Genomic DNA, 12,607 nt, shown 5'->3' on the forward strand with positions numbered 1-12,607 from the left:
GGAGATGCAGTTATTTGACCCCGGCCATCTCGATTTGCTACTATTTCACTTATTAGTAAACTAATTGTTTTCGTACCTACCTATCCTCCTCTCAGGAGTTTCCTATATTGAGTATTCACAAACACAAATCAGTACAAATACTTCCTTATCTTACGTACCCTATCTGCAAAATAATCATCTCCAAACGGGGAGCCTAATATTTTTTATTCAATTAATTGAAACTTCGGTCTAATGAAATTAGTGAGTAAAAAAATTGAAATTAATTCAATTAACGAGTCAAAAACATGTGAGGAAGCATTGGCAGTTTTGTAATAGACCACCCACATACTCGATATGTGCACACAATGCATTTCCTTGCACACCTATTGGAAGAGTTTCGTCCATTTTGCGTCCCAAGACGGCTCCACCTCCCCAGGGACTCTCCCTTTCCTTCCCTTTGGTATGTGTGCGTCGGAATCCTATGTATGTTCGACGGGTGAATATTTTTGCCTTGATGCGTTTTATTTTAGATGTGTCACCTTGAATGGTGTTGGGTTTGTGAGTAAAATTCAAATTAGGTTAAAACTACTTTAGGATATGGTAGCGTAAAACTTTGAATTACCATAAAATTATCAGCGTAAAGAAACGATCTAAGAAATAAGTTTAAGATACCTTTCATTTTCTGATAGTTTTAGAATTCTGTATGATTCTTTGACCATTATTGTTATCAATTGGGTCGTTCCCTAAATTGTCTGATTTTAATTTTATCGAAAAGTTCCAAGGGTAACAGGTAACATCAGTTATAATAAATAGTTACCGGAGCCTTAGAATAAGGTGTCGTGTATTATATGTCCCATTTTGAGACATGAAGACATGGTCGGAGCCTCGAATATGTACAGTAATAGTCGCATAGTTTGGCATAGTGATACTTGATCTGACTCTCAATACGGTCTACTAACAGTGTGTACACAAAAACACTGAAGCAAAGGCAAAACCATAGCTGTTGTTATTTATTCTACCAGGTATTTACCAGATATTTACCGGAGTAAAGTTCATCCATACTACCTGGAGCCAATGCGTTCATCACAGTACAGCGCTTCCAGAGTAGTTTTTGCCACGTACCATCCGGCTTTGGAATGAGCTCCCCTCGACGGTGTTTCCCGCTTGTGGAGACTACTTCACGGTAGGCAGCGGCTTGGCTCTACTCCTGGCATTGCTGAAATCCATGAGCGACGGTAACCACTCACCATCAGGTGGGACGTATGCTCGTCTGATTACAAGGGCTATAAAAAAAAATATTTATTTACGGAACGATATTTTTTCAACAGGTAGTAATATCAACGCAAGTGATGGTGGACGGGCCGTTGCTAGCGATATCGGACAACATGTTTGTCCACAACAACAGCAAGCACGGCCGCAGAGCGAAAAGGCTCGATCCCACTGAAGGTATTGACGCCGCGCCCGAGACTCACTGTACGTTTTTTTGTTTTGTTTTTGTTTTTTTTTTTTGATTGGTTAATCTAAAACATTTATTTTTAGATTATAATTTTGAATAGTTTTATTAGATAACAAGTAATACAATGCTTGACACACATTAGAGATGCTCTTCCTTTCCAAAAAAAAAAAAAATTAGAATTGGAAATCTAATTCTAGCATTTGTTACAAGATTTCAATCTGTTTTTTTTTGGTTTTTAATTTACCTTCTAACGAATAATTTTCATTTTTATTATGATCACATATATCTATAGTTTATAATATAAATACCACACATTATATGTATATACCCATACATTTGCATATGTACATCAATAAGTTAAAATTTGTTATATACCTAAACTTTTTTACAGGTAATTTTGAAAAGTACTAACTATGTATACTTTACATTAAACAATCTGAGATTGGTTCATTTTGTTCTTCACAATTTGATTGAAACCTTTTTCGATTCTTTCAATACCTATTGAAATCATTTAAAATCTTTTGTCAATTTCGATTGCGTTTGATCAAGAATTAATCCGTAATAAAATGGTTTATTAAAAATACTGTTTCGTAGTAGTCATCAATTTCCGCCCGAACTACGTGTTGAATTTAGCAGTCAATTGACGATAAAAATGTGCAAAAGTCATAATCCGGCCGTTTTAAGATGTCGTTTGTATTCAAGGAATCACTGTAGACATTTCGCAAAGAACTTCAGGCGGGGGGCGATTACGCGGGGGTGGGCGAAACGAACATGAACCGAAAATAGGTAATTTAGTGAGGAAGCAGACCTTTTTGCGTTTTGTTAATTGTTCATCAAATCGTTTATGAATGTGAGTCTTACTAAGCGTAAATAATAGTTGGGTTCAACATTTTTTCCATACGTCTTCCAATTTTAAATTTAATTTAATTTAAATTAGGAATAATAGAAACATAATTTTATTTTGAATACCTAAGGCGTAACGGGAATTGAACAGATATAATTGCGTTTTACGAAATTTTAAGAAGAAAATCAAAATATTTGTATGTACCGTTAATGTTAACCTGTGGATAACTCGTGAAATGTTTAATGTCCCATCGTTTATATGCTACACCAGAAATGTTACATGTGGTTACAAAAACAAATGCACAAAGTCGAAAAACATGAAACATGAAAAAAAGAATCAAATTACAAACACACCAGAAAATCAATTTAAGATAGTGAATAAGTTATTGAGATTTCGAAAAAGTCAACTGCTTTAGTCCGTATCTGGTAAAAACAATGTTTGTATAACACAATGGATTATATTCCAAGTGGTGTCAGTAATAGAAAATAGTTTATTTTTATTGGTTATTGCTTACTACCTTTTTTTATTGTTTAGATGGGTGGACAAGCTCGCAGCCCACCCAGTGTTAAGTGGTTACTAGAGCCCATAGACATCTACAATGTAAATGTGCCACCTACCTTGAGATATAAGTTCTAAGGTCTCAGAATAGTTACAACGGCTGTCTCACTCTTTAAAGCGAAACGTATTACTGCTTCACGGGAGAAAAGGCGGGGTAGTGGTACCTACGCGTGCGGACTCAAAAAAGTTCCTACCACCAGTTTCTTACCACATCCTAGCAGATTTCCATCTATCAACTTTGATGTGTCAAGTTCGATTTTTTACCATCCTATAGACAAGCTACATTTAAAATAATCATCTCCGTACAAAGTTAGCGTAAAAGTTCTCAAGGAGACTAGACGGCGTGAAACCAACGCGAAGGATTACTCGGCGCGGATGAGAAAATTTAGAAAACTTTTATACGCGCACTCGACTGTTTCCCATAAGTATTGTTTTCATATCACTTATCCCAAGTATTTTTTTATTTGAGGACAGCTTTCATCAAATATTTCTGTGTCGATTTAGTTGGCAATTTATATGATATTTAGGAATAATCAAAACGAATAAAAATTTTCTTAACGTAGCTATTGTTTTCCAAATGACAACAGATAGCATGACTGTACTTTATTTACTCACGAACTTAAATTGCTTGAATACATATTACCTTTATAATTTAAAGAGGAGGATTTTAATATTAGTCAAATTAAAAAGGACCACCGATATAATCTGCTTTCGTCCCCTTAAATTCACTTTCTCTTCTCTTTATTACAACGGCGTTTTGTTCGTAAGATTTGTGCCCCCCTTACGGAGCCGCCGCTCCCCCACACTAGAACCTTCTTGCAACCACCTCGTAAAATTCGTAACGTCACAACGACTTTGAAAGTGCAAGCGTAAATCAATTTTATGCCTATTACTTAAAACTTATTTTTAATTTCACGTCGATGTTTCTTAGAGTTAAATAGTCTGTTTCGTGTTTTACTGCATGCAATTGTCCTTTTTCTGAAACGACTCGGAGCGAATAAATAAGTAGGATGGAATGAGTTTTGGTGTTTTGCCATTTATTCGACTTTCCAGTTGTTGGGATGTACGCCTCTTCACAGGCCAAGTTTAAAACGATGGCATTTACAACCCTGACGTAGTTTTCCGGAAGAAAGATTATATTTAATAAAACTCTCTTCGTAACTTTCCTTATATGTTTTACTACAACAGAACTTTCCATCAAAATTCCAATATATAATACATTTAAAAGAAATGGAACATATACGATTAATAGTATCTAACTATACAGAAAAACTAGTCCGGTGAATTAGTTACGCCGACTCTTCTCAGAGCTGTGGCTATTTTTTTAAGCCGGTCGTAAACATAGCATGTTTTGAGATTCAACAAGTATGTTTTAATGCCAAGTTGAAACCTTTTTCTCTTCATCGCTTTCTTCATTACTGAAGGTCGTGTCCCTGTTACGTGATCGTGGCCTGTCTCGTGAGCTGTTTCCACCTCCACCAGTCCTCAGCTTCTCGTAGGCCGGTTGTGACTGGCAGCCAAGTCACACAAGTTGAAACAATTATTGTTTTTTTTTTAATAATGAAGTTTTAATATATGTTTCGCACGCCTTCTTCGAGGTGGGTGGCGCATTTACGTTGTAGATGTCTATGGGCTCCAGTAACCACTTAACACCAGGTGGGCTGTGAGCTCGTCCATCCATCAATGCAATAAAAAAAAAAAAAAAAAAAAAAACGTAGGTAATCGTTTCAAATAAATGATTAGTTCATCATTATCTTCTAATCTTGTTGGTAAATAATTATTATTTTTCTCTTATCATAGCTGGCTTATACCCACCTTTGCCGGTCGCTACGCCGTGCATCAAGGCCATCTCGCCCAGCGAAGGCTGGACGTCAGGAGGTTCCACCGTGATTATAGTAGGAGACAACTTCTTCGACGGATTGCAAGTCGTGTTCGGAACCATGCTAGTCTGGAGTGAGGTTAGGAATACTTGACATTAACAAAATATATTCAAATGTTTATCTTAAATTCAGTTTTTTTTTCTAGCTCATTTCGATTATTACGCAATTTCATTAAATAAGTAATTTAACAGTTAGCGAAACTCTTGAAAGTTCTAGAAGGTGTTTTTAAATAAAAATTAACATTTGTTTCTATAGTTAATAACATCACACGCGATACGAGTTCAAACACCGCCAAGACACATACCGGGGGTAGTTGAAGTGACATTATCATACAAGAGCAAGCAATTCTGTAAAGGAGCGCCCGGCAGATTTGTTTATGTTTGTGAGTACAAATTGAAATTCTAGACCTTTTTTTTATTGCTCGTTTAGGCAGACGAGCATATGGCCCACCTGATGGTGAGTGGTTACCGTCGCCCATTGACTTCAGCAATGCCAGGGGCATAGCCAAGCCGCTGCCTACCGCTATGTACTCTCCACAAGCCTAGTTTAAAGAAGGATATGTCATAGCGATCGGGAAACACCATGGAGGGGAGCTCTTTCCAAAGCCGGATAGTACGTGGCAAAAAAGATCTCTGGAAGCGCACTGTGGATGAACGGAGTGGCTCCAGGTAGTATGGATGAACTCTTTTCCGGTGGCGGGCGGTGCGGTGGTAAAAAACGAGATGATAGAATCATCTCAAACAATTCCTCAGAGTACTCATAGATCTATACCGTTTTTTTTATAAATAATCCGCTTCGTCTTTGTTAATTGCTCAACATGAAGCGATCTCTATTAAGAATACCATTCCAAATAGAAATAGCCATGATATGACGTAAATAACCAAGATGAATAGTTTGGTAATCAAATCAAATAAATATTGAAATAAAATGTAGCAGTTCGAAATACATCATTATAATAATCTACAAATTTCTTTTTCCTCAAACCAAGACGTAATTAGGGAAACTCTACGCAATCTCTTATACGATCCATCAATTAGGCTTCCATTTGTTCGGGCCACCTAATGATTGATTTTGTTTTTGTGTTTTTCGCATAGCAGCACTCAACGAACCGACGATAGATTACGGATTCCAGAGGCTACAGAAACTTATACCGAGACATCCCGGTGACCCGGAAAAACTGCCAAAGGTAACCTATCTTGAGTATAATATGGCTTTTCGTTATAGTTAAAATCTATATTTAATATTATAAAGTTTATTTATTTATCTATATCTATATCTATACTAATATTATAAAGAGGAAAGATTTGTTTGTTTGTTTGTTTCGAATAGGCTCCGAAACTACTGGACCGATTTGAAAAATTCTTTTTCCGTTAGAAGCCGACATTGTCCCTGATGAACATAGGCTACTTTTTTTATTTTATTTTTTATTTTTTTTTTGGTTTCATGTGTGTTTTAATGTTTCCGAAGCGAAGCGAGGGCGGGTCGCTAGTACTATATAAATACATCATTTAAAAATGTTTTTCAAATTAAATTCTAATTTTAATTTTTTTATTAATGAATGTAATTGTTCTAAGCTCACAAACCCTTAATCACTTAACATGGAGCACCCATGAACTTTATCTCCAGATAAATACAAAAAATATTTCAAGTCCTATTTTGCGTTTTGACTGAATACCACTTTTGTTTTCAATTTTTATTTCGTCAGTTCGTTTTCTGATGTTCTTCCTTTCTCTTCTCTTAGGAAATCATTCTAAAACGAGCGGCTGACTTAGCGGAAGCATTGTATTCGATGCCAAGGAACAATCAGCTTGGATTAGGAGCGCCAAGGTCCCCTCCAGCCAGCATGCCTTTCAACTCGTATACTGGACAGTTGGCGGTCAGCGTGCAGGACACTGCGGCATCGCAGTGGACCGAAGGTGGGTTTCAAAAATATAATCGTGAACGGAAATGAAATAGATTTACTTTTAATGGCCGTACCTACTGAGAGTGAAGTTCCTAAACATAACAAAATCTAAAATCTGAAAGGACGGATTTAATTCGGATAAACCTTTCCAAATAAGTATTAAGTTCTTGAACAATTTAACTGTCAATGCTACTATCCTATCGTAATAAACTGATATTTAATGACTTTGATATTGACTGACTGATATTTAATGGTCTCAATAATTATATCAACTAAGGTAATTATGGTACCAATTTTTTTTTTTTTTTTCATTGCTTTAGTCGGTGGACTTGCTCACGACCCACCTGGTGTTAAGTGGTTACCAGAACCCATAGACATCTATAACGTAAATGCCGCCACCTACCTTGAGATATGAGTTCTAAGGTCTCAGTTTAGTTACAACAGCCGCCCCACTCTTCAAACCGAAACGCATTACTGCTTCACGGCAGAAATAAGCAGAGTGGTGGTACTTACTCGTATCCGGACTCACAAGACGTCCTACCACCAGTAACTACGCAAATTATAATTTTGCGGGTTCGATTTTTAATACACGATGTTATTCTTTCACCGTGAAAATCAATCGTGAATATTTGATAAAGTACGTATTTCATTTAAAAATAAATCCGGACACCGGCCGTCTTATCCTTTAGGCCACAATGGCTTCCAATTAAAGTTATTGACTGACAAACCGAATGGTCCTAACTGTAATTTTGTGTTGATCCCAGGCTTTTTCTTTTAGAAGAGTACGCGCGTAGTGGCGGCTCCGTTTCGCCGCGGTACTGCTCCGCCGCGTCTACCCCGCACGCCGCGCCCGCGTCCTACCCTCATCCACAGCACTACCCCGCACCTCCCACCTCGCTATTCAATACTACCTCACGTGAGTACTCAGACGTATAAAACAGTACTGTGAATTAGGCTGACAAAAAAAAATACTTTTCATTTAAACCAAATAAATAATAGTTTAAAAAAATTCAAAAAATACGCTGTTATAGAAATACCAACTAAAAAATTGAAAATAAATTTTAATAAATTTGAATTAAAAATAGTGTAAGAAAAAAAATTATTGCGTGGGGTATTATCAAAATAACCCTTCTACTCATATCTGTTCATAAAATATTTGTAACTACTGATACCATGCACCCCTCGCTTTTTTTTACAATAAAATAATTTTTTCTTACATTATTTTTAATTCAAATATATTAAAATTTATTTTCAATTTTTTAGTTGGATTTTCTATAAAAGCGTATTTTGTTAGTTTTTTTAAACTTTATTTATTTTTTAGTTGAATTTCAATTTTTTCTAATTTTTTTAATTATTGAATTGTCATCGGTCCTTAATAAGTTTTTTTTTTTACTGCTTTGGTTGCTGGAGGAGCTCACAGCCCACCTGGTGTTAAGTGGTTACTGGAGCCCAACGACATCCACAACGTAAATGCGTCACCCACCTTGAGAATAAGTTCTAAGGTCTCAAGTATAGTTACAACGGCTACCCCACCCTTCAAACCGAAACGCATTACTGCTTCACGGCAGAAATAGGCAGGGTAGTGGTACATACTCACGCGAACTCACAAGAGGTCCTACCACTAGTAAATACGCAAATTATAATTTTGCGGGTGTGATTTTTATTACACGATCTTATTCCTTCACCGTGGAAGTCAATCGTGAACATTTGTTGAGTACGTATTTCGTTAGAAAAATTGGTACCCGCCTGAGATTCGAACACCGGTGCATCGCTCAACACAAATGCATCAGACGTCTTATCCGTTAGGCCACGACGACTTCAAGTATACCAAATTTCAAGTTGATCCGACGTTTTGAAGGGGTCAAAATCATGTTCAAAGATTCCGTTACAAACATACGTCTGAAGCTAATAAAAGCGTATTAATAAATTCATCTTTTCTTTTTGTTGAATTGTAAAATATATTAGGATACTGTTTAATAAAGCAGAATAGGGTAGTCAGCTGTAATGGCAACTATTTGACTAACACAGTACGTTTAGCGAAAATCTGGGGATTTTTTTGGTTTGACCTGGAATACTACCAACCTGCATATTTCCATGAGTGATGTAATAGGTGACTTAGGGATACACCAGAGAATGGGCAGCAGCATTCTCCAAGTATTATAGAACTAATTGATCGGTTATTTCCAGTGGTAGCCCGTATTGTAAGCCCGCACTGTAGATAGCTTCTTTTTTCCCTACCTAATCACTGGTACCGAGAGGGCTGGTGGTCGCGGCGCCGACGACCACCGGTACGGCGTCCCAAGGGGAAGTGTGATGCACACTAAGCTCCGCACTAAACGCTTCACTTTCCCCCCTTTGCCTTTTCATGAGTTCTGTTTCATGCGAGCTTCAAATTTAGGTTGTTGAGCGACAGGAGGATTTTAGTCGGTTCGTCTCCGACATACCCGGTCCTTCATCCCCAGTAGAGGGCAGAAGTCCGGCGATTTCCTCCTGATCAAAAAGAAAGTTGTAAATTCGATCTTAGATATTCAATTTCATCGCTATGTACATTTTCGATACGAGGGGTTTTTAATTCGAAGAAAAATGTGCCATAACATTAGAAAAAAACTAATTTCATTTGATAATAGGGTAATACGTATTAGAAGTACATGAGTACTAGTAATTATTCAATAAAATGAAACTCGTTCGTCACCCTCACTAGCTTAGTCATAAGAACTTCATAATACAAAACACAGCATGTTCAAAGTCAATTAGTTGTGTTTGAAATTATGTTAAGTATGTAGGCGTGTAGGTATGTACCCATCACAATACCATTTATCACTTGATAGTTTATTAATATCTAATATATAATAAAATATAGTTTATTAATATCTAATATATAATAAAATATATTTACCCGTTAACCGTACTCGTCGCACTCGACAAAGAATTCGACGTGCAACTTAACCCATGCACCAGCTCGCTAAGTTTCTCGCCTGATCTTCTCAGTGGGTCGCGATTCCGATCCGGTAGTAGATACATTCGAGAAGCAGATGCTCTTGAGCTGTTGGGTCTCCTTCGGAGGCGCTCGGGTAGATGTTAGCAAATCCCACCCCTCCTGGCTGAGCCTTTGCTCGTCCACCTGTCCTGGTGAAACTGGAAAGGCCTCCGGGCCACCAGTAATCCTTCAATAATAAAAAAATATATATTTAAAAATAAATCAAGGATTCATGCAAAGTTTATTGGAGCGTATCTAAGACCAAGTCAAGTCTCTATATAATATTTTTACGGTTAACAAATCACTGAAGTTTATGTTTTTATTTTTATTATATTAGCATGCCAGCTAAAGTAGATTTTGCTTTAGAAAATTCTCATTCTTTTCCCCGCAACGAACGTGAACATTTCAACTCAGCTTATCTCGTGCTGTAACAAAACAAACAAGATTTCACATTTGCAACGCTTTCTCCGCACCGCTGTTCGTTTGTGTCGCTTTATGTTAACCCCATGTTTTCTTACCGACCAGTGTCTCTCGGACCGTATCACCCGGCCAACATGAATGGACATTTATCTTCTGACCATCACTATAACGCGTATAATACGAGAGATAGCGGACATTTTGAAAGGAACGCTTCTAAAGGCGCCGACTGTCCGGCAAACACTCATTCGAAATGCGCCGCGAATGATATGAAAGGGCATCAAAATAAAGAGGAAAAGTCTAGAAGCGCCTTTGCGGTCGTGAGACAGAGCCCGCCGCGAGTTCCCAACGTACACCTACAGAGTTGGCACCATCTCGCAGTTCAATGTTAGTAGCGTTCTGTTTTGTTTACGTCACGTTGCTTTTCTATATGATTAGTGCGAGTTTTTTAACGTTCTCGATAGCGTAAAAGTTAACTCGAATTTGTATGGAGTTGAAACGTTTGCCTACGTTTGACGCTAGAGGCGCTGTTCCATCTGCATAAAAAGTTATGTTAACTTTTACGCTATCGAGAACGTTAAGAAACTCGCACTAAGCACACTGGTCATAATTTTATCTGAAGTCTGAAAGGTATAGCCTAGCGAGATGAACGATCACCGAAGAAAGTTTTAGTTGCATTTCAAATGCTTGTTTAGATTTTTCAATTGCACGAAAATTAAGAGCATGCGTGAATATTTGATTACGTGTTCTTTGATTGAAATATACTATTTCTTTGTTCTCAGGAATGGGCGGTCTCGTCTCGTCTCCGTTCAGTATGAATCCGTTTTCCTTACCGACCTGCAGTTCCCAGCAGTACGCTCAGACAGCTCCACTAGCGTCCAAGTAAACTTTGGACAACTTCTTAAAAAGGTCCAACAATGAGCAATGGAATGAAGGTAAAAAAAATAAACACGATATGTGTGTAATTTTTTTATTTATTTTATCTGGTCTACGATTTTCGGAAACTAAACAAAATAATAAAAGTATTTTTAATGGTGAAAATCATGTTTCATAACTATGTTCTAGATTATTTTACGCAACCACTAAACATTTTTAAAATTTACAATAAAAGTAAAAAATGAGTAAATCGATACCCTGAAAAGGCTTTCTTTAAAATATTTGCAAGCTACATAGCAAAGATTTTATTGAATCGAAGTGAAAATTCATGTTCTAAAAGCAGATAAAAATATATTTTGTAGGTGGCCGTGTGGGTAATGTAAATACAATTGTAATAATATACATATAATTGTGTAAATATAGTGTATTTGACGGTGTATAGAATATGAATAATATCAAAATGATTCAATGAATGTTTGGTTCTAAATTATTTAAATACATTTTAGTAACTTTTTAGTAACCTAATCCTGGAAATGCTCAGGAGTTTGTAAATTTTAAATTACGTTTTTTTTTTCCGTTTGTTTGTGTCGATTTTGTTTTTGTAAAATCTGTGATATATTTATCGTAAGAACTGTAAATTATTAACGTAACAATAATTGTAAATTTGTCTAATTTGTTTAATAAGATTACGTTTCGTACTTGGGATAGTTCTACGTGCATTAAAAATTATTTGATCTTTATAAAACATATTGCAGTTCAATAACTTATTACGTATCTAATAATGTAGATCTATCCTGCGTGCAACATTTTAATATAGAAAAGGCGAATGGTAAATTTGTTACTCAAATCGAATCTGAATTATTCAAATGACGCTTTAGTTTACGGGTTTGCCTTTTGTCTTTTAAATAAGCGACCATATCTAGAAACAAAACATATCGATACAAAATATTATATCTAAACTATAAGTAAACATCGGATACTATCAAAATAAATGTGTATACGAAATCCATTTGGAGACGGCTTCGATTCAGAGAAATTCATTTTTTTTTCCGTCGGTTATCCAAAAATAATGGAATATGTAGTGACGTATTATATAACTCGAATTGTATCGATAAGATGTATAAATTGTAATCGTTCACGAAAGAAATATTAAGAAATACGAAATTAAACTACATTAATAATTACTTGACCTTTTATTTTCAATCGACAACATTTCTTATTGTATGTAATTGTAAATCAATCACTTCAAATATAATAAGTACATATATAAACGCTTCTCAGACCACAAAGAGATATTGAAAATGAGCAATCTATATGTAATAGTTATTAAATATATCATAATTTTTACAGAATGCCCTCATTCGTCATTGTCCTATCACATGTGACTCGAACAAAAACTCACTTTTAAACTATTGTGATTCCACACATGGTACTCTTTCGCCCTACTTGAAATATTATACTAACAATTTTACTCCAAGGGTAATGTTTCTATTGTTATCATGACTAGATAATGTATGGGTTTATCGCTGTCTCTAATTGAACTACCAAAGAATGGGGATCGTGTTACTGCTGATTAGCATAAAAATGCCAAATAGCCCTATCTTAGCTCGCGCTTTTTGTATGAGTAAACTAATTAAACAAATTTCATATTAACTAGCAAGGGATTTACATATATATGCCAAGGTACTAATGGTTATGATTATTTTAAGGAATTAGA

At 36.0% G+C, this 12,607-nt stretch overlaps 1 protein-coding gene across 11 annotated transcripts in view; it reads left to right on the forward strand.

Moving 5' to 3' along the window:
* The window catches only part of kn (EBF transcription factor knot), a 65,805-nt gene extending 53,731 nt beyond the window's left edge, over positions 1-12,074 (forward strand). For 2 of the 11 annotated variants that reach the window (XM_089737548.1, XM_089737554.1), the window contains 8 exons: positions 1,308-1,452; positions 4,638-4,795; positions 4,973-5,099; positions 5,812-5,903; positions 6,459-6,633; positions 7,399-7,536; positions 10,123-10,401; positions 10,797-12,074. In XM_089737548.1, coding sequence (XP_089593674.1) covers positions 1,308-1,452; positions 4,638-4,795; positions 4,973-5,099; positions 5,812-5,903; positions 6,459-6,633; positions 7,399-7,536; positions 10,123-10,401; positions 10,797-10,798 — 1,116 coding nt within the window. In that variant the 3' untranslated portion in view covers positions 10,799-12,074. Of the gene's footprint in view, positions 1-1,307; positions 1,453-4,637; positions 4,796-4,972; positions 5,100-5,811; positions 5,904-6,458; positions 6,634-7,384; positions 7,537-10,122; positions 10,402-10,796 lie in introns of all 11 variants that reach the window. The other 9 variants (XM_089737549.1, XM_089737550.1, XM_089737551.1 and 6 more) reach the window with 9 other exon arrangements.
* The last annotated feature ends 533 nt before the right edge of the window (positions 12,075-12,607 follow it).

Source organism: Bombyx mandarina, chromosome 23 (assembly GCF_030267445.1).
Source record: "Bombyx mandarina strain Sakado chromosome 23, ASM3026744v2".
Classification (NCBI taxonomy): domain Eukaryota; kingdom Metazoa; phylum Arthropoda; class Insecta; order Lepidoptera; family Bombycidae; genus Bombyx; species Bombyx mandarina.